Source organism: Hippopotamus amphibius, chromosome 1, assembly GCF_030028045.1.
Source record: "Hippopotamus amphibius kiboko isolate mHipAmp2 chromosome 1, mHipAmp2.hap2, whole genome shotgun sequence".
Lineage (NCBI taxonomy): Eukaryota > Metazoa > Chordata > Mammalia > Artiodactyla > Hippopotamidae > Hippopotamus > Hippopotamus amphibius.
In genome coordinates this window covers 118,911,416-118,939,264 of record NC_080186.1, presented here as the reverse complement: position 1 = coordinate 118,939,264, position 27,849 = coordinate 118,911,416, and the positions used below count along the sequence as shown (strand labels likewise).

Below are 27,849 nucleotides of genomic sequence, written 5' to 3'. Positions count from 1 at the left end.
CAGCCCTCTGCCTGCACTAGTGGCCTGGCCTCCTGGCTTGGAAGGGAGGCTCCTGGTGAAGGAGCTGGGGCAGGCAGGAGGAGGCGGGAGGAAGGACTTATCTGAGCACAAGAAAGGAAAGCAGGGCACTGGTGACAGCAGGTGGGAGAGGAGCCACGGAGGGTGGGTTGCCTTTTGGAAACAGAAAGACCCAGACCCAGACTGGGGCAGAAGGGGCGGGGAGGGGCCCCTCCCTCAACAGGGATGCCAGGACTGGGGTGGGAGGGTCCAGGCAGAGACACTTAGGAATGTGCTCTCAGAGTCCCACTGAGCGTATGCAGATGAGGCCTGTCTGTATGCAAATGAGACCGTCTGTATGCAGATGAGGAAAGTGGGCATTCTCTTCTCAGGGTTACCATAGCGCTCACCCCTACCCCCTTCCCTCAGGGCCCCAGCTGCAGGGCAGCCTGGGAAGAGGCCAGGCCTGGGGAGGAGCAACCTGCAATAGAAGGTTAGACTTCAGGAAGAACTTACGAAAGGAAAATGGCCAGTCCTGTGAAAGGAACTGTAGAGGAAATGGGGAATCGAGAGGGGCTGCTGAGAAAGCCAGGCAGAAGAAGATGGGGGTGAACTGTGAAAGAACATCTCCATCACCCAGAAACGCAGGCAGACTGCAGAAAGCTTTGAGAGGGAGGCAGGAAAAAAAAGAACTTCGACTGAGCAACCACATCGTGCCAGGTCCCACATGGGGTGTCTTCCACTCACAGTCTCACTGTTCCTGGTGATAACACTGTGAAGCCTTTCACAGATGAGGCCCAGACAGACGGACACGTCCAGGCCACAGTGTGCAAACGGCAGGCCCTGAGCTGTCTGACGCCATGGCAGGCAGCCACAGCTTAGGACCTTCTTACTCCTTCCTGGCAAGCAGCCCCTCCTACCCTGAGGGGAACTGGAGGGCCTTAGGGGTTGGGCGGCTGTGCCTGAGTGAGGGGCGCTGATACACCTTGAGGGGAGGTCTGGCTGGGTCTCAGGTTCAGATAGGGCCTGCAGAGGGCTGGGCACTGGCAGTGCAAGGTAGGGCAGGGCTGTTGGGGGTAGCTGAGCGGGAAGAAGCCAGGGGGGACCTCCGGGCTGGGAAGGATGCCAGGGATAATACCGTGGGGGAAACTGAGGCCCGCAGAGATTGGGAGGTTTGCCCTCCTCACTCAGCAGATCCAAGTCCAAGCTGGGCCTGAACCCAAGGCGCTGGGCCCCCAGCCCAGGGCCCCTTCCTGGGAATGCAGAGGCTGGGAGTGGGGGTGTCTTTGAGAATAGCCTCTCCTCTTCCTCCAGTGGCCCCCGGCCCCCCCACATCCAATGGTGTAGCCAAGGCCTTTGTGGGGAAGCCGTGGGGAAGAGAGGCCCCTTGTTGGCCCATTCATTGTGCTGGAGGCTCGGCCAATGCCAGCCCAGGCACCGGCTGGGCTCCCTTTCCTGGGGGTGCCGGCCGGCCCCCACCCACTACTGATGCCCGCTCCCCAGCTCTGTCATTTCCTGGATCCTCAGGGCTTTGGCCCTGGTCCCGGCTGAAGGATGGCGGGGAGCCCCGGCCCCCACGCCCCCCGCACCTCGCCTTTCACACACTGGCACCAGAGCCGTGGGAACGCTGGATGGCAGCTGGGCACCGGTACCCAGCTCTGCCCACCCCCAGCCCGGCCGACCTCAGAGAGGGGAGAGGAACAGACTGCCCCAAAAAGAGTCCTCTCCAGGACGGGGGCCCTAGAAATCCTTAGCACTAATTAAGAATCTGGGGACAAACAAAGCATTTGCAAGTCAATTAGTGACAGAACTTTCCCAGGAAAGAGTTTCATCCAGGCTCAACTTCAGATAGGGCCACATGCTGGGTCATCTTGTCCCTCCCCCTGCCTCTGCCCTGCTCAAAGCTCAGGGACAGAGGCCGCCCAATGGTCTGCCAGACCCTATGCGGCGGAGGGTCCCAGAGCCCTGATGGGCAAGGAGGGGCAGGAGGGCAAGGCTGCCCTTGGCTGAGGTCAGCGGGAGGTCACTGTAGCGCTGCCCCCAGGAGAAATCCTGTCAGGGCCCCGGCCTCAATTCCACCTGTGACAGACCTGGCGGCTCCTGGATGGAATTGCCAAGGAGACAGCTGGCCCGGACAGGGTGGCATGGGTGGGTTGACAGGAGAATAGGGCCAGGGGGAGATGCTACCCGGAGGACAAAAGGAAACCAGGACCAGAGGAGACCAAGGGAGAGACAAGTGGTCCCAGTATCTCAGCTCATGCCCAGGTGGGAGGCACCCAGTCCAAGGGGTTCAGCTACCCCCATGGGAACCTCAGGCGGACTAGCCCGCCATCTGGGCCACTTCCCACAGAGAGCGCGGCAGAGCCCGCGAGGCGGCTACTCCCAGATGGGGAGGTCGTTAGCTGGGAGAGGGGCTCTCTGCTGAGAAGACCCCTTAATTGGGGGAAGAGAGGGAGGAAAGGGGCTGTTCGGGGCAAACGCCCTAGAGCCAGGCTCGCCATCTGAGGGAGATGAAGAGATTATCATTAAAACGCGTTTGAAGGACTCCAAGCAGGTGGGTCGGGCTGGTGCTAAGGATCTAATTGCTGCCTTTAGCCGGGGCCTCCGCCAGGGCCTGGCTGCGGGGCTCGGTAATGAGGGGGTGGGGGTTAAAGGAGGGTGGGTGAGAAGAGGCGGGGTCGAGGGGCCAGGAGGGGGAGGCTTTCTCTCCACTTCCAACACCTGGCCCCACAGGGCCACGCGCCCCTGCCGCTCTCCCGGAGACACCGGTGGGGAGGGGGTGGGGCGTGCGGTGGGCTGCAGCACAGTGGAGTTCTGGGAGGCCTGGGGAAGAGTCTGAGGGGCCAGGAGTGAGCAAAGGGGATACTTAGGTGCCCACAGAAAGGGGACATCGAGATAGGGGACGGTTAGGGTGTCCTTGGAACAATGATCACAGCCAACATGAACCGCAAACGTCCTCTGTGTCGGGCCTTGTCCAGAACCCCCTCTGCCCTGATTGCATCCTCACAACCACGGCAAAATAGTTCTCCCCTCAGGACGAGAGCAGGACCCAGCCCCCTGGCTAAGCAGACACCAGGGGTCCCACTGGCCAGGGCTGGCTCTTTTCTAGGAAGGGACAGATGAACAAACCCTCTCTAGACTCTGAGAGACCTCAGGCTGAGGGGCAAGAACACGCACACTGTAGCCCAAAGACCCCTGACTCCGGGAGTCCAGCCTGACCCAGGTGGGGCAGAGCCCCTCCCGCCTCTCGCGCAGAAAGCCCACTAGGGACCTCGACACACACCAGGTGTCACACTGCTAAGCCTTTGCATGTGCTGTCCCCTCTCCTTGGCAAGCCATCCCTTCTGCTCTTCTGAAAGATCCTCCTCTCCCCCGCAACCCCGAGATCCCCTGAGAGTTGAGGGTTCTCTCTGACCACCTGGAGCCTGGCTGAGAAGGTGCTTACCGCGCATTTAGGAAACAAATGAATGGCCTGCAGAGGGGTCGGTGCTTACTTTTATAACTGAGGGTCAGATTAGCTCTGGGAGGATACAAGGGAGACCAGGAACATTAGTTGCCTCCGGGATGGGAACTGGGTGGTGGAGACCCAGATGCAGGAGGGAAACTTTACTGTATGGCATACCCTTTCATGCCTCTAAAATTTTGTGCCTTATTTTATTTTCAATTTTTTATTTTATTTACTATTATTATTTTTATTGGTTGCAATCACTTTGTTGCTGTCCATGGGCTTTCTGTAATTGAGGAGAGCAGGGGCTACTCTTTGTTGTGGTGCACAAGCTCCTCATTGCAGTGGCTTCTCTTGTGGAGCATGGGCTCTAGGTGTGCAGGCTTCAGTAATTGTGGCACTCAGGCTCAGTAGTTGTGGCTCTTGGGCTCTAGAGTGCAGGCTCAGTAGTTGTGGTGCACAGGCTTAGTTGCTCTGCAGCATGTGAGATCTTCCTGGACCAGGGCTTGAACCCACGTCCCCTGCATTGGCAGGCGAATCCTTAACTACTGCACCACCAGAGTTTGTGCCTTTAAAGTGAAGAAATTACTGGGGACTTCTGTGGTGGTCCAGTGGTTAAGACTCCATGTTTCCACTGCAGGGGGCCTGGGTTCTATCTGGTCAGGGAGCTAAGATCCCATATGCCACGTGGCCAAATAAATAAATAAATAAATAAAAATAATTAATATTTTAAAAAAGTGAAGAAATTACTTATTCAGAAGTAAATCTAATTTAAAATAATAATCATTGCATCTTTTTAAAGGCTTGAGAAGGACAGTGTTTAACCCCAGAGGCCAGAGCACAAGAGAACCTCTGAGACTCCTCACGAGGGAGGAAACAGTGGAATTTCAGTTCCTTCTCTCTACCTCCCCCTTCTCCCACCCTGCTCCTGACTCCTCCCAGGGCCTGGTCCCCGTGCCCTGCACTTGGCCCAGGCCTCTGAGAGCATCTCAGTGTTGGCCCAGAGAGCAGAAGCGCCCCTTCCCTACTGGGGGTATTGCGGGCAGAGCCCTGGATGGTCACCAGCCCTGCACAGGGCCAGCCACTGAAGCTCTCCGAGCCAGCAGCTGCCCCTGTGGACACCCGGTGACGGCCCGGCTGCTCCTGCCCGGAGCGCTCTGGGAGCTGCGGCCCCGCCCTGCTCTGCGCATGCCCGAGGGCCTCGCCCAGCCGCAGGGGGGGCTGCTGCGGTGTGCTCTCTCCCAGGCCACCTCCCCCTCCGCCCTTCGTTGCTCCATCTGGGACATGGGTGCATCCCTGCCCTTCCTCCCCCTGTGTGGCTGAGCTGAGGATAAAGGAGCTCCGGGCACCCAGTCTTAGCATTCTTATCTGAAAAATGGGGATACGAACAGTAGCTCTTTGCCAGAGCCGTTGGGGGAATTAAATGAGATAATGTATGTAAAGTGCTTGGCGCGGCGGGGCACGAAGTGGGCGCTCATAAATGGCGGCTCTTATTATAGTTATTAAATGGGAGGGACCCTGCAAAATGCGCTAGCCTGGAGAAGGGACTCCTCATTATTGCTCTGGCTGGGAATAATGAGGCCTTGTGGTAATAGCCCCTCGCACTCCCAGGCCCCTCTGACAAAAGGACACAGCGGCTGCTGCGGACGGACCCGGCAGAGTGAGAAGTGAATGGTGCATAATGGGACACTTAGGGGCTTAGCCCAGGCTGGGGGGCACTGGGAAGGACCCTCCGGCTGCGGCTCCAGGTGCTGAAGGGCCCCACAGGCCAGAAACCCAAGCCGATGGGCTGCCCTTTCCCTGCTTCAAGGCGGCTCAGCCAAGAGCCTTCAGTTGCAAACTCAGGTCATCCGGGCCTTTGCTAATATGGACCAAGCACCCCGAGTGCCAGGCGCTGCTCTGCGTGCAGGGTCCCAGCCTGCACCGACAGGCTCCAGGACCTCTAGCCTCCTGAGGCTAGTGTGGCAGACCTACACGAATCCAACCAAATACGCAAAATACATAGAGATGGTGATGAATGATCTGAAGAAAAATAGAAAGGGAAAGGCGACATAAGGGCTGGAGATGGGGTGGTGAATTCAACTTAAAATAAGGTGCTTCCGGAGGCCAGATTTTGTTCAAGCTTTTCTTGCGGAAAATGTTAAATAGATGCAAAAATAAACAGACTAGCCTAATGAAGCCCCACCTACCCCTCATCCAGCTACGACAACTGCCAATCTTGTTTCATCTGCACCTCTACCTACTCTCCCCCACCTCCCATGTCACTTTGAAGCAAACCCCAGACGTCTCCTTTCATGGAGGATGTGATTTGAGCAAAGACCAAGAGGGATGAGGGAGCCAGCAACGTGGTCATTTGGGAGGTGAGTGTTCCAGGCAGAGGGAGCAAGTGCAAAAGCCCTGTGCCTGGGATTGGAAGATCAGGCTCTAATCTCAGCTTTGCCTCTACTGTCTGCGTAAACTCAGTCCCTCAACTGCTCTGAACCTCAGTTTTGTCATCTGTGAAATGAGGCTGATGCCCTCACCCCACAGGGAGTTTGTAGGGGTGGAGTGAGAATCTCTACAAGTGTTTTATAAAGAAGAGCAACGCGTCAGGGTCAAGGTCTACTCTCAGAAACTCAGTACCTTGGTGGTGAGGCAAGGCCCCAGGGTACCCAAGGCTAGGTGGGGGCTGGGAAGGTGGTCTCGGGGTTTCCTGCCGAAGATTACTGTGGAATTTAGTCTAGCAGGTCACAGTGATGGGGAGGGGTCTTGAGCCCAGAGCTGGGCCATGTTTGCTGGCCTACCCCTCACCCCCACCTGCATGGACGGGCCAGAGAATCCAAGGCTGCTGGAAACAAGAGAAGGGCCAGAGGCCTGAATGGCCAACTGTTCTCTGAGGAGGCTTGGCCCCCTTCAAAGACCCTTATCACGACCTCCACCTCCCTCCCAGGGTGGTTATCACCCAGAGGGGCCTTTCCTGGGGGACACAAAGAGACCCTCCACTCCCATCCTCTAGGCGGGATAATGGAGCATTCACACGGAGGGGACCCCAGCCCCACCCCTGGCCCTCTCAGGCAGCTCCCGACAGCCCCATTGTCACAGGCCCGCCTTGCACACGGGTGTCCGTGGCAGGGAAGCCCTAGCCCCCAGCTGGAGCACTCCTGGCCCTTCCCCCACCTCTCCAGCCGCCCAGACTCGGAGCTCAATCTGGGGGGAGGTGGGCCCACCATTCATCCTGCACCCGCTCACTCGGAATTTCACTCCTCTCGAAAGTCCTTACAGAGGGATGGGAAAATGGGAGGGAATCATTAGGAAAATCATTAGCGTCTCAAGGCCCATCTGAGAGGGATTAAGGGATTAAAAGCCTTCCAACCACTCTCTCCTACTTTAAGGTTGTTGTAGGGGTTTTGTTTTCAGGCCTTTTTTTTTTCCTCCTCTTTTTCTCCTGGGCTGGCGGAGGCTAAAGTCATGGTGCATCCTTCCTTCCAAAGCTGCAGGAAAAAGTCAAGACATTGAAGTCCGAGTGGAGAAGAATGGGGAAGAGCAGGTGTGTGGGGGAGGGTCCCTTCCCAAGCTCTCCTGAGCCACCTTGGGCCACTTCTCCAGACATGAGTGGATGGGGAGGGGGTGCAGTGGCCAGGCTGGGCCAGAGGGGAAGCCCAGACAGGCCTGCTGAGAGCAGACCGGCTCCCATGGAAGGTCCCTGAGAGGCCCAGCCCTGCCTGCCAGGTCACCTGCCACCTCCTCCAAATCCTGGCTCACTGGGTCCAACGGAGGCAAAATGGGCCAAGGGCTCCATGCCACACCCCCTGCCCTGGAAGCCCAAGGCTAGAGGTCAGAGAGGAGGGAGGGAGGTGGGAAGGCTGAATCAAGAAAGCCTTTTACTGTCTGCAGTAAGTGACACACAGCCACTGTCCTTGAGCAACGCCCGGTCCAGCAGAGGTGAGCAGGTCAAAATGAATAGCTCCTTACAACACATTGGGAGGCTGGCTGAAATGTGAAAGGGGATGAGGGGGTCTACAGAGGAGGCAGACCTCATCCATTCTGGAGGGCTTCGGGACAGTCCCCTGGAAGGGATGATGTATGAGAGGATCCCTAGGGCCTGGCACCTGGTAGGTACTCAGCAATTGGGAGGTGCACATTCCACTCAGATGCATCGTCCCCTTTCACATGGAGTGTCTCACTGTCTCACTGAAATGCTTCCCCAACCACAGGAGGAGAAATTCAAATACTGTATCAGCTGGCTTGAGACAAACCAGTATTTGGGTTGCTGGAGAGCCGAGGTGCATATTAGGGGGTGACCCAAGCTCTCCCTAGAGTCTTCATGACCTCCATCCTGGCCCAGCCCCAAACGTCCTGGGGAAGAAAGATACTCACATCACGTGACTCACACAGTGCCTCCCCTCCCCAGCACACACAGGCACGGTTCCAGCTTGGGGTCACCCTGGCGTACAGGCTTCCCCTCCATTTCTCTGGAAGCCTCAGCTAAACCCCCTCCGAACGTCTGTACCCACCAACCGTTGCCTGGAAGACCTGAAGCCTGGTGCGGCAGGCGGTGAAAGGGAGCCGCTCTTCCCAAGATGGAGGCAGGCGGGAGCCATCCTGGAGCCAGCACCTCGCCAGTGGTGCGGGTGATAGATGCCGGCTGCGGCAGCCCGCTACAGCATTAATAATCACGTTTATAAATGGTCGTAATTAGCGACTGCCAACAAGAAGCCCGGTACTAATTCCACCAATAATCGAGGCTTGCGGGGCGTGGACCGGAACGCGAGTGAGGGGATGGGTGACTTGCAGACCCCGTGCATGGCTTGCAGACACCATGCAGCTATAGGGTCCAGCTACGGCAGAGGCCCGCTGAGTGGCTGGAGAGATGAGAAGAAGGGGGACCCTGCCCCCACTGGCTCCCACACCAGGGTCCCTTGATCCCCCACGGCGCAGCCTCCTCAGATGGTGCTGGGACAAAATGAAGCGTGAGGAATTGCAGGGAGGAGGGGAGATCCCTGTCTGTCCCTTCAGAGCCAGAACCCAGACGGCAGCCTGTGGGATGAAGGCGAGCCTGTAAAAGCCCGAGTGAAATGAGCTAGAAGGGGATTGGGAACAAGCCCCACAGTGTCCTGGAGCCACATTCCTTGCTCTGGGGAGACGGAGATGGATGGAGCTGAGCTGAGAAGGAGGGGACACTAGGGTGGGAGGGGGGAAGCAGCTTCTCCAGCTGAGGGCTCTCCTGCCAAGACGAGCAGGGTGGGAAAAGTGAACTTATGAATCCAGCTGATGCCCCAGCACAACAAAGCCCACTTCCTCTCTCAGCCTCAGAGCCAAGCTGGGTCTGCTTGGGTCCTGCCTAGGGACCTTCCAGACACCATCCAGAGCAGCCCCAGAGAGCCCCAGAAATCCAGGCCAAAGAGAGAGAAAGGGCCACCTTCCGAGCAGGGATCTCTGGTCAAATCTCTTCTGGGGACCACCTGCAAATGCCCTGGAAGAGAAGAGGGAGGGTCACAGGAGTCAGGATGTGTCCTGGGCTCAGGCAGGTGGACCTGTGTGTGGAGATGTGTGGGGACTTGGGTTTGGCTTCTTTCGGGGGTGGCTTTTGGGATCCCCGGAGGAGTTTCCATGAAGCTGGGCAGCCCCAGGTCAGAATGTTTTGGAGGGTTCCACGTTGGAGCAGAGACCCAGCGAGGAGTTGGAGGGGGGCCCACTTCCAAAAGTGGGGAGTGGGGGTGCACAGAACTCTGGCTGCTTCCCTGGTGACATGAAATGCCTCAGCTCCCAGCCCACATCCCCTGACCCCAGCTTTCCTCTTATCCACTAGTCTCCCAAATGCTATCCCAGGAGGCCAGGCTCCACTGCCTGTACCCCACCTCCACCTCCCCAGAATGGAGTTGCCAGGCATGTTGTACTGGAACAGTCACAGAGGCCAGGAGGACAGAAGGAAGAGCTCCATCTTAGTGAAAACCTGGGCCAAACCAGAAATGAACAGGCCTCTGGGGCAGCTCTAGAACCCCTGCTCCCCGGAAGACTGCCTGCCCTACCAGCATCTTCTCCCACCTCCCCCCACTCAATTCTCTCCTGCCTTACTGGGACTGTAAACCTGAACTTCCAGGGACTGCTCTCATTTTGATGTTGTGCCAATTGATTTTTGCCCCCCAAACCTTATGAGTCCCAGGAGCATCACTGTTTCAAGCGCCCAGGCACTGTCTCTGAAATAGCTCCTCCCTCAGTAGCATCAGCCTTTGATCACCAGCCTGTGTGGGGGTTTAGGAAAGGTGGACTTAGGTCCTGCACCTTGCAGAGTCAAAAGCCCAATTACTGGAGCTCAGCCTGTAAGCACCTGAGAACAGGGGCCAAGTTCCCTGCTAGAAGGGACTCTGCTGGAAGCAGAGTCCCTTGCCTACTGTCCAGGTATTTTCCTCCAATGTTGGACCAGTACCATCTGTTAGATGGCCACATGCTCCTGGGCTGGAGGTAGAGGGATGCACCTCTTTCACTTGCGGGAGGGGACTTTCTATGGCAAATCATCCCCCCCCCCACCGCCACCCCGCACCCTGCACCGTTACATCAGTGGAGAAGTTTATTTCAGTCCTTCATGGCTAGGGTTTCTCCCAGTAAAACGTGGGCCTTCTTAATGGGTGGTGGCTGCAGAAGGAAGCAGGAAGGAGGCCTGGACTGGGCCTGGGGCTCACAAGTCAGAGAGGATCCCTTGGTGGACATCTCTGTCCAGTAACCTGCTTTAGAGAAACCATGAGTGTTTCCCTCAAGGTTTTGGACGGGAACTGTCCCCAGAGACACCTGTGGTCAGTGTGCTGTGAAAAACTGGATGGAGATGGAGAGGATGGGTACCGGGTAGGGAGGATGGCAAGAGCATCGGCTACAGCTAGGTTTAACCTTCAAGAGACAGAGCCTCAGAGAAATGAACTGATTTGCGCAGGCCGCCAAGCTAGTGAGTGGGGGAGCCAAGCTGGGGGCCCACCACGGTCTGACCCCAAAGTCAAGGCTCTTTGGAGAGAGAAGTAGGTATGGAGAGAACAGGTGACCACCCCTCCTTGTCCCCAAGGCCTGATTTGGGTCGCCTTCCGCCTTCCTCTCCGGGCTGGCGAACTCCGAGATCGGCGATCAGACGGCGGCAGAGAGACAATGGCGCTCTGTCCAGGGCGGGCGCTCCGGGACGACAGCTCATCCCTAATGCAGAGACCGCCTCCCCCACCCGGGCCTGGCCGCCAGCCCCTTTCAGGCGCTGGAAGCCGGGGCGGCGGCAGAGGGGGATTCTCACAGGCCGTTGGACATTTGCATAGCCCGCTCGCCCGCCCGGAGACATTGGCCCGCATTGTTCCCGGGCGGCGGCGGCGGCGGCGGGCGCACGGGCCGGGGCGCGCGGGGCGGCGCGGCGCACCGGCTGCGAGCGGGCGGGAGGGCCAGACAAAGGCGACGGGGCGCGCAGAGCCGGGCGGCGGCGGGTGGGGGAGATCCTGACGGTGGGAGAGGAATATCGGGGTGAGGCAGGGTGGGGGGGGGGGGACGCGGCTGCCGAGTTAGTCCGTCCCGGGACCGCCACCGCCCCCCACCTCGGACACCCACGCCGTGTCTAATTCCTCCCCGAGCCGGGGCCACCGTGCGCCGTGATTTGAATCCCAATAGCGGGGCATCTCAGGCCTTTCCCAGGCTGCACAGGTTCGGAGCGCCAGGTCCTCCAGAGGTCAGAGGAGCAGCTCCTAGCTCCTGGCCCAGGGGGACTCTGACCACACAGGCACAGAAGCACCCTGAGGCCCGCGGGGAACCTTGGGCCTCCCGCCAGATGCCTGGGCAGGAAGCCCTGTCGTCGCCCACACGTACCTGAGCCATGCCAGCACCGCGGCCACCTCCAGAAACCCTTCCCCAATGCCTCTGGCTCTGCTGGCTTGACACTGACCCCAGCACAGCCAGTCTTCCCCATTAGTGGGGCCCTGGGAGGCGAGCAGGGGCCCAGTGTCCTCATCCATCATTGTCCCCAGAGCTTAGGCATTGGGGCTGGACAGACAGAGTTCATGAGTGGGCAAGTGTCCGATTGTCCTGCATTGAGAGCAATAATGGTGGTGATCAGAGGGGCTGTCCCTGAGGGGCAGAGGCCTCATTGTCCTGAAGGGGTGAGGAAGGAGCCCCCTTGGCCCCTGTCCCTGCCATCTCCTTGACCTGCTCATTGTCACCCTGTTGACCCAGTCTGAATGGATGGGCCACCGTGTGGGGGACCAGTGGTGCTGAGCCAGGGGTTACAGGAAAGCTGGGGGAGGGGCTCAGTCTTGGTGTAGCAGAAAGGCTCCAAGGATACCTGTCTTTCCTGCCCTCTGAGCTCCCTGCCTGAAAGCAGTGATGGGACCGTCACCCCCATATCCACACCGCAAGTGACGGCTCAGTCCATTGTTTGGACTGAACGATCTATGGACTGCCCACCAGGGTACTAGGCACTAGAGGAAACGTTGGGAGACGGAGAGGAGGAAATGCAGAGTGCAAAACCAAGGGCCTGGTTTAGGAGAGTTCAGCCCTGGACAGAGTCCCCTGAGCTGTGAAGCCAGGGTGCTGGATCTTCTAGTAGAGCTCGGCAGCGTCTCCCAGGCCATGAGCGGCTTTATGCCGGTGATGGAACCTGAACTATCTGGTTATGGGATATTCAGGGCCATCTCCTGTTGAGCAGCCACCACCCTGTCCCTCCTTTCTCAGGGACCTCTTGGTGGGCTACCCTGGGACCTGTAGCCTTTCCTCCCTTAGAAGCTGGCTGGTTAATTGCCCTCTCCCAGGGAGGGTTGTCACTACTCCAGGAAGCCTCCCTGGATTGAGATGGGAGCAATGACCAGCCTGGGCTAGAACAGTCCCTTTTTGTCAAGCCTGGAGGAGATTTGGTTGTGGTCAAGAAAGAACCAGAGTAGAGGGAAAGGATCAGGTGGGACAATGATGGTGGTATGCATAGTAAATGAGTAGTGTTCTCCACCCAGGATAAGCAAGGCAGGGAGGGTCTTATCCTTAAGTTTCTTCTTTCCTATAAGTCTTTCAGATCTCTGTTTGAGGACTGCTCGGGGAGCTCAGGGGCAGAGCAGGCTGTACCTGGACCCATGCAGGGCCAGAGCAAAGGCTCTGCAGGGTGAAATGGGGATTGGCCTCTGCTAGACCAGACTCCCTCCCTCCTAGCAGGGGCTGGATCTGCCTCCAATGCACCTATCCCAGCCAGCAATGGGCAGGGAGGCTGCGGAGGAAGGAGGGGAGATCAAGGGGAGGGATATACCAAATATATTTGGGCCACATGGCCAGGGATGGCTCCCATGGGGCACTTGTCCCTCAGCCACTCTCCTCGTTCCTCAACTTTTCCTCAGCTCTGCGCTTGACCTCTTTCCCCAGCCAAACTCAGTCCCTTCAACTATAGTGAGGATGGCGCCTCACAGGAGCACCTTTTGCCCCTGTCCCAGGACTAGGCACCAGAGACCCCTCCTTGGGTTCCTAGATGTACATAGGTTTTGGTCTGGAGGTCTGTAGTCACGTCCACTCCTGCCAGAAGCCTGGGGAACAGCAGGAGAGGGCAGAGGGGGGTCCCAGTACTTCAGGGCTGGGGAAGGAGCTCTGGTCTACTGGGAGGATGGATTCTCTGTTAAATGAAAGATCTGGAAGCCCTAGAACCACCTGACACGTGGTGGGGACTGGGTACTCAAAAAAAGTTTTGTGGCATGAATAGCGGGCACCAGAGCTGGAGCAGACAGGAAGGAAGGCTGTGGGAAGGACTTCCATTCTTGGTAGAGGATGAAGGCCATGCCTTCCTCTGCTGGGTCTGTGGCGCCCTCTGGTGGTCAGATGGCTTCAGGCCGACCGAAGCCCTGGGCCAGCCTTCCCCATTCTCTGCAGCAACTCTCATGTGCCCTTCCTAGTCCCCACACCTCAGACTGCGACAGGGACATAAGTTGGTGCCTGGGGCTGGCTGCTTCCAGCTTCTGAGGAGTTAGTGGCAAAAAACTCCTTATGCCCTTGTTAGGCCCTGCAGGGGCCCTCTTCCTACTCTGTTCAGAGGCCACCTAAGTTGAGGGGCAGAGTGGCAGGCATTCTGGAACAGGAAGAGCTCTCCAGGAGCCTGAGCTGTCCTATAACAAACACCCACTTGCTGGAGGAGAACGAGCTCCCTGTCTCTGGAGGCAGGTAAGCCCAGTCTGGGCATCTACCTAGTAGAACACAGCACCCTCAGGGGAGTTCCATGGACCTAGGGAACTAAGGTCCTTTCTCACCCGAGGTTCTAACATTGTGAGTTAGATGGTGGGAGGGACTCCCCAAATTCCCAGTGCACAAAAAAAGGAGTCAGAGTCCTTGGTGACCGTGGTATTTATCACCCTGAGAGAGCCAGGCCCTGGCTCTGGCTTCCCTGTAACTGAGTGATGCTGGTCCAGGGATTAGCAGTCACTTGGGTGCCTCACTTGTAGGGCATGGGGGGGGAGTGGGGTTGTGTGAGGCTCTTTCCTCGCCACGGCCAGTTACAGCCAGCCAGCTTCTCCACCATCTCCCTGGCCTTCTACTGCCTCTCCCCCAGTGCTGCCCATGGTAAGGTGACTCCTTCCGGCTCCTGTCTTCTTTCTTGCAGCAGAAGTGATGGGAGCTAGAAAAGAAGAGCTTCCCAACGGTAGCCAGTCATCATCTTCTAAAAGGAGAGCATCCTTTCAAGGGCTAGAGGCAAGTTAGGCCTGAGTCTCTGGTTCCTCTGCCCTCAGAGCTCCCTGGACTAAATTCTCATGCTCCCCAGGCACCTGGAAGGCAAGGATGGAAGAGCAGGTGAAGGCGCAGCTCCAGGGGGCTGGAGACCACAGCTCAGGGGTGGAACCCAGAGGAGACAGAGCAAGCAATGAAGGAAAGGGGCAGGTTGGATGAGAGGAGGTGCGGCAGGGAAGGGAGGGTTGGAGGGTGAGAGAGCCCTAAGGGCCTGAGGGGCTGCAGCTACATCTCACCTCCCAGTAAATCTGGTCCTCATAGCACTGGGAGTCTGGCGGGGAGTCCAAGAAGGGCAGCCTCAGCAGGAGCCCTGGGGGCAGTAGGGGATATTGTGTGAGGCCCGATGGGGGAGACTACCATCCAATACCACAGGGCGCAGAGGAACCAGGAGGCATGAGGTCAACATGATGCCTGGCACAGGAAAATCACAGCGGTGTTTACCAAGCACCAGCTTTTGTCAGGCCCTATGCAAAGTGCTTGACAAGCATTGCCTCCCTGAGTGATCACAGCAGCCCTGCAAGGTGGATATAGTCCCTCTATTACAGAGAAGGGACCAAGACTCAAAGAAGTTAAATAACTCATTCAAGTTTGCACAGCTGGGAATGGACCAAATAGTGAGTCTGTCACGAACCACAGCTCGTAAGCCTTCTGTGGCCTCCTATCCAGGAGGGGTGCAGAAAGCGTTTATTGAGTAAATAAGTAATTAAATGAATAAATGAACTGAACCTTGTTTGAGAATGAAAATCTCAAGGTTAGAGCAGGAGGCTGGGATACTGAATCACGCATTTTATTTTGCAGGCCCAAAGGACTAAGGCCAGACATCAGGCAGGACCGCCTGAGCTGGCATCAGTAGGCAGGCTGCCCCTGCGGAAGGTTTTTGTGCTCCGGTCTAGTGATGGGCCCCGCAGGCCTCTTCCCTCCCGGTCCCGGCCCTACCCCGCCCCTGCCCCACACAGGTGGCCCCGCACACCTCAGGGCCTCAGCCTGAGGTTGGGCTGCCCTCTAGTGGGTAGAGGGAGCGGCACAGGGAAGCCACAGAGGAGAGAGATCCGTCAGCCCCTCGCAGGCGTCCCACCCTCCCTTGGCACCAGAAAGGAACACATACCCACTTGGTCCTACTTACCTGGAGGAGGTACCCCTGAACTCTACAACCCCACCCCACACCTGGCACAAAGCAGGCACTCAATAGATGTCTGTGAGTAAATGAATGTCAGGGGGATGGGATCCAATGGCCCTTCCTACAGGGAAACACCCTCCTCTGTCTTCTGCCCTCTCTGGAGTTCCTGTCAACCCCCATCCCAGCCAAGGTCACTCACCTCCAAGGCCCCCACCCACAGAGGCAAACATCAGTGTGACAAACAGTCCGAAGAGCTGGTGGATGGCCTGAGACGTTGCACTGCGCTGGCCCTCGGCTATGAGCGGAAACACACTCTCTAGGCTGCAGGGAGAGGAGGGTGTGGGGAGACAGGGATGGAGCACGGAGCCAGGGCTGGTCAGTGCATCAGTGCACGGCACTGCTTCCTGCAGCGGCCAAAAGGGCCTCAAGAGAGCCTGCCAGGCTGAGTCACCTCCAGTCAGGCCCACAGCCCGGAACAGCCTCCTGCCCTCTGTGTGCTGGCAACACCCTCACACCTTTCAAGGCTCACTTTGAGGGTCGCTTTTGCCTGCCCTCTCCTCTGAGCCCTGATGTGCAAAAATCTCTCCTAAGGGTCAGCATCTCTTACTTGACCCTTCAGTAATGACACTATTGAGATCATTTGTTCAGTGACCTTCTGCTGCACTTGACTGAGGACTGGGAAGGCAGACCCCAGTCTTGTTCACTCCCGTTTCTTCAGCTCCCAGGATGTAGTGAATGAATGAACTAAAGAAAATAGCTTTTTTGTTGTTGCTGGTCCACAAAAGGAGGAAAAAAAAAGAGTGAGGGAGTTAGTTCCAGAGGGATAATGATTCCATTGAGGATGGGGGGGGGGTGAGGGGGGGAGAACTCACCCATCTCCGTAAGTTTCATGGGTGGCCAGCCCTGCCACAAGGACCCCCAGGAGGGCTCCCAGGACCCCAGGCATCCCATGGAGGTTGTGGACGCCACATGTGTCTTGGACTTTGAATTTTGACTCAAGGATGGGCTGGAGAACAGGACAGCAATAATGGGTCTTGTGTGCCCCCTCCCCGCCCCGGGCCTGTTGGAGAGGTGGGAGGAAGGGTGCTGAAGACCCCCTGTTCTGGCCAGGGCCCGAGAGGCATCTGTACCGTGAAGAACTTGTACCCCAGGGTGGAGACGGCCCCAGCCAGGAAGCCAGCTGCCAGAGCCCCAAAGGGTGTCAGCATCATTTCAGCCGATGTCCCCACCACAACCCCTCCGGCCAGTGCTGCATTCTGGACGTGGACCTAAGGGAGCACAGAAGAGCAAAGCGCTGGCCGCCTTTCCAGATCGTGACACCCACACCCAACCCAACCCCGCCCACCACAGGGGCACCTCCTGCTTCTGGAAGTCGCTCCACCATCTAACCCTTTAACTCTCCTGCTATCCTATCATCACCTCATGCTCTGACCCCACCACCTCCGGGGCGGCTGGAGCCCCCTGTACCCTTACCTGCTCCCCTGCAGAATCGGCCTTGCAGGGTCTCAGACCTCTCCCCCGCCTCCCAGTCCAGCCCTCTGCCTCTCCCAACACCTCTTCCCCATACCATGTCCAGCCGCCCATCCTCCCCGACAAGGGCTGACAAGGCGAAGGTGCTGAGGGTGCTGGCGGTCAGGGAGTAGTAGGTGTTCAGAGCCGTCCGATGCTGCCCATCCCCCAGCGCAGTGGGTGCAGAGTTGAAACTAGGCCAGAAGATCCATAGGAAGATGGTCCCTAAATGGTGGGCAGGCAGGCAGAATGAGAGGAAGGAAGGGACTCCCCCACAAGGGACAAGCTGTGGAACTGCTGTCAGCAGCCTCAGTTCCCTCATCTGTAAAGTGGGGATAGCGATACCTACCTCATAAATGAGGTGGTACATATGAAGTGCACAGCCCATGGCCTAGCCAGTACTAAATGGCCAACAAATGGTAGCCATCGAAGGGTACTGGCACAGAAGGGAGCTACTTGATTGAAAACCACAGGGGGGTTGAGATTTTTTAAGTATCGGAAAAGGAAAGAGAAAAAGGCAAAGGGCACCACATGTCAGGCACTAATCTGGTACTTGATATACGTAACAGGAAAGTCATTTGTTTTATAACCTCAACTGCCACCTGGAGAGGGTGGGCCCTGCCGTGAGCACCGATGGGCTGGGCCTGCTCTTTTGGGGTAAGGACTGGGAGCTCCCTGTGCCCTGCCTGCCCTGTGAGGTTCCCAGGTCAGTCCTGCAGGGAGAGGGGGAGGGGCCCAGGGCAGGGGGAGGGGGGCTGGGGACCCCCGTAGGGTAGGGCCAGCATGGTGAAGATGCTTGAGGGACTGCCCCACACACACATGCATCTTCTGAGAAGAGTTTTGGGAGGAATCAAAGAAGAGGCCAGTTTTCCTGCCTGGAAGAAGCTGGGAGGCAGAGGAGATCTGAGAAGGTAAGCCTCCAGGAAAGCACAGACATCTTGGGAAAGCCTTTGGACTTCAAGCCAAACTTACCTGGGTCTCAAAGGGCAAGGAGGCCTCCGCTGACCTCGGGTTCCACGTGCTCTATTTCACAATGAACCCAGATGTGAGCCAGAAATACAAAACCAGTCTCTTTTTAATCTAAGAGCGGGCACGTCAGTCACTACTCAATGCTACCTTCCAAAACAAAATATCGATTTCCTTTCCTGACTCGTTCGTGACTGAAGAGAGAGGGGCGGAGGCCAAGGCAGAGGCGCGCGCTTAGAAGAAACAGGCGGTGATGACGGTGCTTGCAGGTCAGACCCTACTGCTCCTGGGGTGACCTACGGCCTCCCTTGCGAGTGCAGGGACTTCCAGGAAATCTCCAGGAGGAAGTGTCCTCAGGAGCTGGGGGGCAGCCCCGGGGCAAAAGCCTGGAGGTTAGAGATGGGGAGAAGCAGAGTCTGGAGAGAGAGGGGGGAGAGAGTGGGTGGGGAGGGGGGAAGGGAGGAGGAGCAGCCAAGACCCCACAGGGGCGGGTGTGCCAGGCTGAGGAGTCTGGTTTCTAACTGCGGGCAGTGGGGGCCCTGGAGGCCTTTAGACAGAGATTGGTGCCATCAGACTTGGATTTAGAAAGGCCCCTCGGATGGTTCTGGGGTCAAGTGCACACCCCAGCGCTGAGTTCCAAGAACCTGTAATAAAGCTACTGAGAATGGTGGGCACAGGTCCCGGGGCTCTGATGGAAGAATCTGAGTTGGAAGGGAGTTCCCAGCCAGAACCCCAAGGGTTATAGGTGGCACCCCAAGACCAGGCCTGGAGAGGAACCGGCCCCCCACCCCCCACCCCTCGGCAGGCCTCACCAATCATGGCGAAGAGGTCCGAATGGTAGACGGAGCCCTGGAGATGCTTGCTCTTCTCCAGCTGGGGCCTATAGAGGACCCTGGAGAGGACCAGCCCGAAGTAGGCACCAAAAGTGTGAATCGTCATGGAGCCTCCTGCATCCTTCACCTGGGGAGGTGGAGCTGAGGTGGAGGGGCAGCCCCTTGCCCCTACCGCTACCCCACGCCCTCCCCGCTCAGCGCCTGGCCCTGCCCACCCCCACCCCCCCACCCCATCCCCATCCGGACTCACCTCCAGGAGATTAAGAAGCACAAACTCATTGAGGCCAAACAGCACCACCTCCAGCAGGGCCATGAGCAGCAGCTGAGCCGGCCCGGTCTTGCCCAGTGTGGCACCAAAGGAGATGAGCACAGCCCCAGCGCAGAAGTCAGCGTTGATCATGCTGGGGTGTTGGGGTGCGGAGGGTGAGAGGTGGCTGCAAACAAGGGCAGCCCTGGGGGATGGGGGGCAGGTAATGAGCCTACCCAACTAAGCTCTTCCCTGGTAGGCAGGAATGTACCACCTCGCCTTTCTTGTGGATAAGGAAACGGTCTCAGGGAGGTTCTGGGACTTAGCAAACAAAGCCCACGACAGGTGGAAGAACCAGATCTTGAGTCAAGAGCTCCTCTGAACCCTGCCCTTTTCCGTGAAGCTATCTATCCTCCCGGCAGCTCTTGGGTAATAAGGGGCCTAAAGAAATGGGGAGGTGTGGCTTGAGGATGGGAGAAGAAATCAGGCAACACAACAAGCAGGGCACCTAAAAGAAAATCAGCTGAAGGGTCAAAAACCTGGGAGGGGACTTGAAGGACCGGGCTTGAGCTCGGTCCCTTGGACAGGGGCCTCCCAGGTAGACCTGGCGGGGAGCCAGGGAGGCCGCCGCTGCCCACCTCTCCACGCCTACGTGGATGTGGCCTCCGTGGAAGGAGTGGAAGAACCCCTGGACGAGTGTAGACCACTGCAGGGCAAAGGCGGCCAAGAGGAAGGTGAAGCCCACGCTGCTGAAGCCGTAGCGCTGCAGGAAGACCATGAGGAAGCCGAAGCCCACGAAGATCATGGCGTGCACATCCTGGAAGCCTGCGGGGGCATGTGGCGCTGCTCAGGCCACCACGCAAACACCAATCGGCCATCCTGCCAGCGCCCCTGGCTCCCACCAGCCAGGGCCACCTTGAGGCTGGAGCTGAGCCTATAAAACTCCCCAGGCGTGGCCGGGCCTCCCAGCCTGGGTCACCCATGCAGAGCTGGCCAGCTTGGAGCAGCAGGACCCAGACCATCCCTGCTGTCCCCATGTCAGAGCAAGAGAGTAGAGCCTCCCGCTCTCTTCTCTGCCCCACTCAGCTGCCCTATCCCTAGGTCACTTACAACTGGCGAAAAGTCCAACCTTTCCTGTGTTCTTTCCTGTGGCAGCCCCTGCCCTCTGTGCTGGAAATTCTCTTCCCCTTCCAGCTTTTCTTCCATTTTCCCTCTCTGTTGGAAGTTCTTCTTGATGTCTACCCTGCATTCCCCATCCTTCAGCATCTATACCTCTCCATTTTCAGGATTTTAAATTTTATACGTCAATTTACAAAATAACTTTAAGTTGTTAACAGATATTATCTCAGAGAAAAGAAACTGAAGGGGGGGGCAGGGCTACTGAGCTGTACGACTCTGGTGGAAATAATGTCCCCTGGAGGTATGCAGTATGGCCACTCTGCGAAGGAGGATTTTACCCTATAGTTTGTTTCTTTCTATACTTTGAATATTTTAATTTTATAGATGAATCACGTGAGTTTTTTTAAGTGTCAGTGGCATTTCCAGGCAGGGAGATTTGGGGTCTTTTCAGTTTGCTTTCTGTTCTGTGTAACAAAATCTAAAATAATAAACGGTAATATTAAAAATGAGATAATACAACAATTTGCTTTTGTATTAGTTTGTTCTGTACCCTTCCCAGCATCTACTTGTAAATAGGCTTTGAAACACAACCTAGTGTGATGTTCAGCCAGTGCATCTAGTCCTGTTTCCTTCGTCTTGGGTCTATGTATTCGTAATGCTATGCTCTCTCTGCTTTTAATTGAGAAATACCAGAGAAACACTTGAGTGCGTTATTGCATTTGTTGTAATAACTTACTGAGAAACAGGATCAACCGTGACCCTAAACTCTCCTCTCATAGCTCCATGTGAGAAATTTCTCCTGGAACTTAGTGCTAGAAAATGTCATCTCCCCTAGGAACCAGGAACCTGTCTATTTTTCCCTCATACATGTGACAGATGTTTACTAAGCAGTCATGCATCAGGCTCTGGGAATGTAACTATCAAGTGGAAGACAGACATCAAAGGATCAAAGAATCACATACGTGAGGCTTCCTTGATTCTGATGAGAACACATAACTGACCATATTTCCCCTTTTTCTTGGCTGCCTGGAAGCTCAGAGCTACAATGGAATTTCAACTATGACAACTGTAGGCCTTCACCATGTTCATTACTTGTGTTCTGCTTCTATGCTTTTCTTTTCTTGTTCACATGTTTTTGGTGTAAATGACCTCAAGTCTCTTGTAGAAAGAGGAAGGTCACCAAGAAAAAAAAATCACAATCACCTTTTTTGTTTACAGGTAGAGAAGCACCAACAAGCCAGAAATTTATTACTGAACTTTAGAATGCAATCAATAACTCTGAGAGAAGTAAACGTTTATGCTCTGTGGGTATGTGTATGCTGTGTAAAGGCTGATAGGAGAGGAGTTTGCAAGCCCTTGGCTGAGGGTTGGGTGAGTGCTGGAGTTGGAAGTCTACAGCTCAGCTGCCAGCCCCAGTGGCCAAGGGGGTGAAGGTCTGGAGGTCCACTGGCCTCACTAAATGTCGCCACCACGGTGCCACTTTTCCAGCCCTGCTCACTCCCCAAACCACCCAGATCTCTCTTTCCTCTCAGACCTTAAAACCCAACAGAGGGGGACTTCCCTGGTGGTACAGCAGTTAAGAATCTGTCTGCCAATGCAGGGGACATGGGTTCAATCCCTGGGCGGGGAAGATCCCACATGCCGCGGTGCAACTAAGGCCGTGCGCCACAACTACTGAGTCTGAGCTCTAGAGCTTGCGAGTCACAATTAATGAGCCCACATGCCACAACTACTGAAGCCCACGTGCCGCGAGCCTGTGCTCCGCAACAAGAGAAGCCACCACAATGAGTAAGCCTGCGCATCACAGCGAAGAGTAGCCCCCGCTCACTGCAACTAGACAAAGCCCGCATGCAGTAACTAAGACCCAAAGCAGCCAATAAATAAATAAATTTATTTTTTAAAAAAACCAAACAGAGAAGGAGAGGTATCTTTTAGAATTCAGCCCGCAGCCTAAGTTCTTTTAGCCTCACCGCCTGACTTGTTTTCTCCTTGCACAAACAGTAAAGGGGATGCCATGCCTGTTCTTTTGCCCAAGGACAGCAGGACAACAAGGGGGGCTGGGTCACAGGGCTCCATGCCCATTGCATGCCGAAACCACTCCAGAGCTTGTCTTAAATGGCAATGATATTTACATCTCCCACCCCGGGTTTCTTTGGCATCAAAACTCAATCCCTTGGCCTTTTACCTGGAGTCCAAACATCAAGAAATCTCCTTCACTCGTTCCACTCTGTGGAATGTTCCACACAGATATTCTCCATGGGCTGTGGTGGGTAAGGGGCTACTCCAGGAGGCAGGGGGATAGATAAGATGACCCCTCAACATTCCCTTCGGGGGATCCCTGGGTTGGCAGCATGGAGCCTGTTTTCCACCACATCCCACCCCCACCAAACTCATGCACCTTTGGTTGGAGAGAAGATAAAAGCCCTCTAGGGCCACCTATCACCCTCCCTCCTTCCCTTACTGCCCCTCCCCAACCCCACCATATGGCTCCTGAACAAGGTCAGACTGTGGGACAAGGGAACAGTTCAAGCAGAGGCTTTAGCATCTAACAGAGCTGGACTTAAATTCCAGCACCTACCCCCCACTCCACTTCTCACCGTGTGACCTTGGACAAGCCACTTAACCTCTCTAAGCCTCAGTTTCCTCATCTGTAAAGTGGGGATATAAAACGTGAGAAGCAGGAAAAAGGGAGTGGTGAGCTGGGGAGGCCACCTCCCCCCACCACTCTACCCCCACCTGCCTTTAAGAGGGCGGATAGAGTTGCATTCTCCTAGGAGAGTCACAAACCACTCTAGTCCCAGTTACATCCCCCGACCCCCACATCAAGAAGATCCTGATTCCATCTGTCCTAAATCCCTCTCCCTGCAAGTAAGATCTCAGAGATATAGAAAAAGGAACCTGTCCATATTTTCTTGGAACCTTTTCTTATCTTTGCTTCTGTGTCCCCTGTATGGCTAGTCTTTTCCCCTAGTCTTTCCCCCTCTTTCTTTCTTTCTTTCTTTTTTTTAAATTGGAGTATTGTTGCTTTACGTGTTGTGCTGGTTTTTCCCCTCTTTCTTATTTTCCATTACCTGCCTCATGGGATAAGAGGTTTGTAATGTGGGGGAAAGGCTGCAGACAGGGAGTGAAGAGACCTGGCTCTAGGCTGGCTAACTTGCGTGTGATCTTGGGCAGTCACATGACCTCTCTGGCTCCACATCTGAGAGGAGTGGGCCAGATGGGCTCTGAAGGCCCTTCCTATAGAGATAACAGACACTCAGAGCAGCCATGCACTTGGCATTGGCTAGTCCCACAGCTCAACAACAGCGGCAAAACTTCCTTTCATCTCCCAAATCAAAGGGCAGCGGCTACCCCACCCTCTGGCCCTGACCACTTCTCTTGGACACAGGGACAGGTGAAGACTCAGCTCATCAAAGCCCCAGGCTCCAGGGACCTCACACTTCCCTCCTCCCCAACCCATCCCCACACCAGGGTCCAACGTCCATAGGGATAGAAACCTAGTGCAAAAAAAGAGGTAGGATTCCCACTGCTATTCCTCTTACGGCAATCCGGGGACAGAAAGCTGTGCACACAGGAGAGCCTACCACTGCCGCAGAGCTGGGGGTTTCAGGGAGGACTTTGAAGCAAGCAGGGCTTGGAGGCCTTGAGTGAGGTCCATGGGAGAAGCAAATGGGGGTTCAAGGCAGGCAGCCAGGTCAGACCCTAGAACAAGAGCTTACTTCTCTCAGCCCCCAGGGGACAGGTGGACTGTCCCCTCCCACCTCCCCATCTCCCCAGACAAATGTATGACCCCAAGAGTCTGCCATCCCAGCTCTGTGGCTCTGGCTTTGATTCCAGCATCCACGCTCACCTCATGTAGCCAGAATGGGGTGAAATGTGGGGAGGGAGGAGCTGCATTCCCCTCTGCCTAGGATGGCCGGTGGTCTGGCACTTTACACCCAGGTCCAAGCCTCCGCCTCATCCTCTCAGTCCTCATCACTGTGAGCTTCGTTTTGTTGGGGTTGGGGCTGGGAGAGGGTCAGGTGGGGACAACCTGCTACCAGCTCTTCATACAGAAAGGAGAGTAATAACAGCCTGGGGTTTTTATAGGAGACTCTCACATTCTGGGCCTTGTTTGAATGTATATCCTTCAAACGGAGGCATCTTTCTCCCCATTGCTCAGATGGGGAAAACTGAGGCTTAGAGACCTGCTCAAATATTTGTGATGAAATCTGGGAGATTTGGTCCCAGCTGCCCAGGGCCTGAGTCACAAGGTTGGGTCCTCAACCTTGAAGGAGAGGCTCTGTCCACAACAGGAGCTAGGGGCTTAACCTTCTCCTTCCTGGGCCTTGTCAGCAGGCAGGTGAGCTGTGGTGCTAGGAGCTGAGGATGGCTGAGCCCTAGTTCCAGCTCTGTCACTCACATGATAGGTGATCATGAACAAATGACAACCCCTTTGAGCCTCAGCTTCCTCCCCTGTGAAATGGGCTAATGACCCTGCCTTGCCTCCTTCTCAGGGCTGGGAGGGGCTGCTACTCTGTGATTGGCTGGTAGATAATTACATCATTTTCTCATTGACTCTGGAAGGACCAGCTTTGGGGGACTGGGGAAGAAATGTCTCAATCCACTAGTCTTGGCTGCCTTCACAGCTAATACCTGCATCACTGCCTCCTGCACCCCATTCCCTACCTCCCCTGCCCAGGGGATTTTTTTTCCCTGTGGTCAGGGTGGAGGCCCCAGGAAAGGCAAAGTCTCTGGAACAGCCCCGCAAAGCCCAACTAAGTCAGCAAGAGACTAGGTAAAGTGGGGCTTCAGATCTGGGTTCAAATCCCAGCTCCCTCAATTCTAAGAGCAAAACCCTGAACCAGCCACCTAACCTCTCTGAGCCTCAGTTTCCCCATCTTTGTCTACTTCGTAGACTAAAGGAGAAAATGCCTGTGCCGCCCTCAGCATAATAGCTGGAGCGTGGCACCAGTGAAAGGGTATTATAAATCTGGAGCACCTTCATCTCACAGCGAGCGAGCGGGTCGCCCACCTAGGGGTAGATCTGGGCTCCCAAGTGCTCCCTCCCAAGACCGGGCGGGCGTAGGGTCCGAGCTCCGCGCGCGCCCTCACCCTCACTCACTTGGGTAGCGAAAGTAAAATTCATTGTCCGCGTTACTGCGGTTGCCCCAGTGCCAGCGGGCAGCGTCGGTTTCACGGTCGTAGCGGACAAAGACCGCAAAGAGGATGGCGGTGGCGCCCTGGAGGAGGAGGCACAGCAGGGGCAGCTGCAGTCGCCGGCCCGCCGGGCGGCGGGGAGACCCGGCCATGGGACAGAGGCTTCCAGTCTCCGGCTCCGGCTCGGGCTCCCGGAGCAGCGCGGGCAGACACTCCCGGGGCGGGCAGGGCAGGTTCACTGGGGCCAGGCCCCGCCCAGTCGTGCCAGGCCCCGCCCACTGGCCCAGGCCCCGCCCACGCGGAGGCCGATCTGCAGGCAGGTCCCGGCTCCAGCCCCGGGAGACTGGGAGTGGGGGGGGGGGGGTGGGAGTCGCGGACGGCGAGGGCCTGGACCTCAGGCCTGAGGTGGGGCAAGAAGTGGGAGCGGATGGGGCGTTCGTACCCCCAAGTCCTCTTTCCTTCGGCCCAGCTGACGCTGGAGCCGTGGCGGCTGGGACAGGTCTTGGGAGTGACCCTGGAAAGGCACTTTATGTTCTGCCCTGCTGGGGCACAGCTGCGGGACCGCGGGGGCGGGAAGGAGGGAGGGCACCCGTCCCCTCAAACATGGTGTTAGTTTACAGTGTTTCCCAAAGAATACGCGGCATTGTTTATAGGCTCAGGTTTCCCCAGCCGGGCCCCTCTAGGATTAATACAAGAGAGTTGAGGGGTTACTCAATCTTTTCACCAACTTAAAAAGCGATGGAAGCTGGTACAAAAGTGTAAAGCAATTATATTCCAATAAAGAGCTTTAAAAAAAAAGAAAGCGATGGAGAACAGAGATAAAGAGCGGGCTCTCTAGGCATTGATGATTAACCTGGCCAGGGAGGCCTGAGCCTCTACACTTGAGTTCCTTGCCCCACTCCCAAGCCTTCTCAGCCTCCGCACCACATCTGCACCCCACCACACCTCTAGAGCAGAAGGCTTGACCTGAGAGCAGACTGGGCAGGGGCCCCCTGACACTTGGGTTCCCTGCACATCCAGTGTGGATATGAGAGGGTCTGGGCGGCCCTTGCAGCTGGAAAGAAGGGAAGCTAGGTGGAAGGAGGGTCTTCTCAGTTAAGAGTCAAGAGCCCCTTGTTACACAAGCAAAATCTGCCTCCACTGGGATCCTGGTAGACAGACAGCAAGGAGACAGCTGTTCACGGAGCACTTACCGTGAACCAGGCTTCCGAGATGAACCAGACGACCCCTCCCTCCAGGAGCCGCTGTCCCCGTGGGAGAGAGACACTTAGGAAGGAATCGAATCACCATTGGGTTAGATGGGTGACCCTGGGAATCACAAAGGCTGTGGGGGCCCAGAGGAGAGGCTGCAGAACCCACAGGAGTGAGGATGAGGGAGGGAAGAGAGATGGAGAATTGCTTCCTGGGAGGTGGTGTCTGCAGGCAGCCTGGAAGGACCACCTAGAAACCGACTAAGTGAAGAAAGAAGAGGAGATGCTTCAAGAAGGGGACCCACATAAGCAGAAACTGTGTGCACGTTCAGGGCGCGCAGAAACTGAGGCTGGGGGTGGGTATCAGCAGGCTGGGGTACGTGGCCTCTACCCAGTGGGTGCTGGGCCCCTGGAGACCTGTGAACAGATGGAGGACCCTCGCATTATTGGTTCTGACACCCAGAGGCCACAAGGGGCTTCAAAGAAGAAAACCTGAAGGGCAGTGGGACTGGTGGGGGGCAGGCCCTCTGCCTACGCTGCCTGCAACCTAGCCCTAGCTGTCCGAGGGGTTGTTGTGTGGGAGGAGCTTGCGGGTATTGGCAAAGATGTCCTAGACCCCAGCCTGAAGGAAGAGCTGTCATTCTCAGGGGGTGTGGCCTAGGCCCACAGGGACCAGCCACTGCCCAGAGCTGATGCAGGGTAGGGCTACTCCTAGGAATGGGGCTTGCCCTTTCTCAGGAATTAGAAGGGACAGGAGTGACAGAAGTCCCTGTCTCTCCTCCTTGCTTCCCCTTCTGCTCTTTCCTCGGTTCAACCCCTCCCCACCTCCCCTCAGGGGCCTGAGCCTCTGGCCCAGTATGGGCTCTGGGGGACAGCTGGATTCTAGGTGCCCAGCCAGGCAGGCATGGGAGGGTGGTAGCTGCCTCTGATAACACTGCTCTGGCAGGCTGACCAGCCTGTCTGGCCCTCAGTGGCCCCTGGCCCTGAAGCTCTGTGTCACTACTTGGTCAGCAGGATGGCTGTTTTCTAGCTCCTCCGCAGGTGGTGGGGCGGGGGAAGGAGGTGGGGGCGGGGGAAGGAGGTGGGGGAGGAGAAAATGTCTGGTCAGCAGCCTTTGGATGATGATTCTCAGATAATTCTGCATCTGGGATACTCTCCCAGGTCCTGCCTTCCTCCCCAAAGATGCAGACTCCTTCCTGAGTCCTGTTTGGAAGTGGGGGTTGCTCTGGATTGCACAGGCAGGGACTGGACGGGCCCTTAAGCAGAAGAGTCTTCAAAAGCACAGAACGTCAGAGGGAAAGGAGTGGGCTGGGCCTTCCCACCATCTTCTGGGAGCCCCCATCCTGATTTCAGCCTCCTTCATCTCTATTCACCAGTTGTCTCTCTTAGTCTCCCTGAATTCCTCTGACTCTCTGGTTTTCCCTCTCCTCTGTTGCTCATTCATTCAACAAATATTCACTGAGTGTCAACCCTGAGCCAGGTCCTGGTGCTGTGACCTGAGGTTCTAGTCACATGTGTAACTCAGTTGGGTTCTGGATGCCTCCAGCCCTGGGAGGTGTTAACCCTTTATTTGTTGGCTGGTGGGAGGTCTAGAGGGAGCC

At 56.5% G+C, this 27,849-nt stretch overlaps 1 protein-coding gene across 6 annotated transcripts; it reads right to left on the bottom strand.

The window, feature by feature from the left end:
- Positions 1-13,729: 13,729 nt before the first annotated feature.
- On the bottom strand, positions 13,730-25,261 carry RHBG (Rh family B glycoprotein). 6 transcript variants are annotated; one of them, XM_057726644.1, is made up of 10 exons: positions 25,024-25,261; positions 19,439-19,625; positions 18,804-18,954; positions 18,533-18,680; positions 16,813-16,979; positions 16,376-16,513; positions 16,118-16,251; positions 15,445-15,566; positions 14,365-14,438; positions 13,730-14,166 (listed from the first exon to the last, which is right to left on the bottom strand). In XM_057726644.1, the coding sequence occupies exons 1-10, from the start codon at positions 25,208-25,210 to the stop codon at positions 14,098-14,100; spliced, it is 1,377 nt and encodes a 458-aa protein (XP_057582627.1). In that variant the 5' UTR covers positions 25,211-25,261; the 3' UTR covers positions 13,730-14,097. The 6 variants fall into 6 exon arrangements, 4 of the variants coding, with proteins under 4 accessions (XP_057582627.1, XP_057582614.1, XP_057582651.1 ...); XR_009052596.1 differs by having other exon boundaries at positions 14,365-14,539; positions 18,533-18,954; XM_057726631.1 differs by having other exon boundaries at positions 18,533-18,954.
- Positions 25,262-27,849: the final 2,588 nt, after the last annotated feature.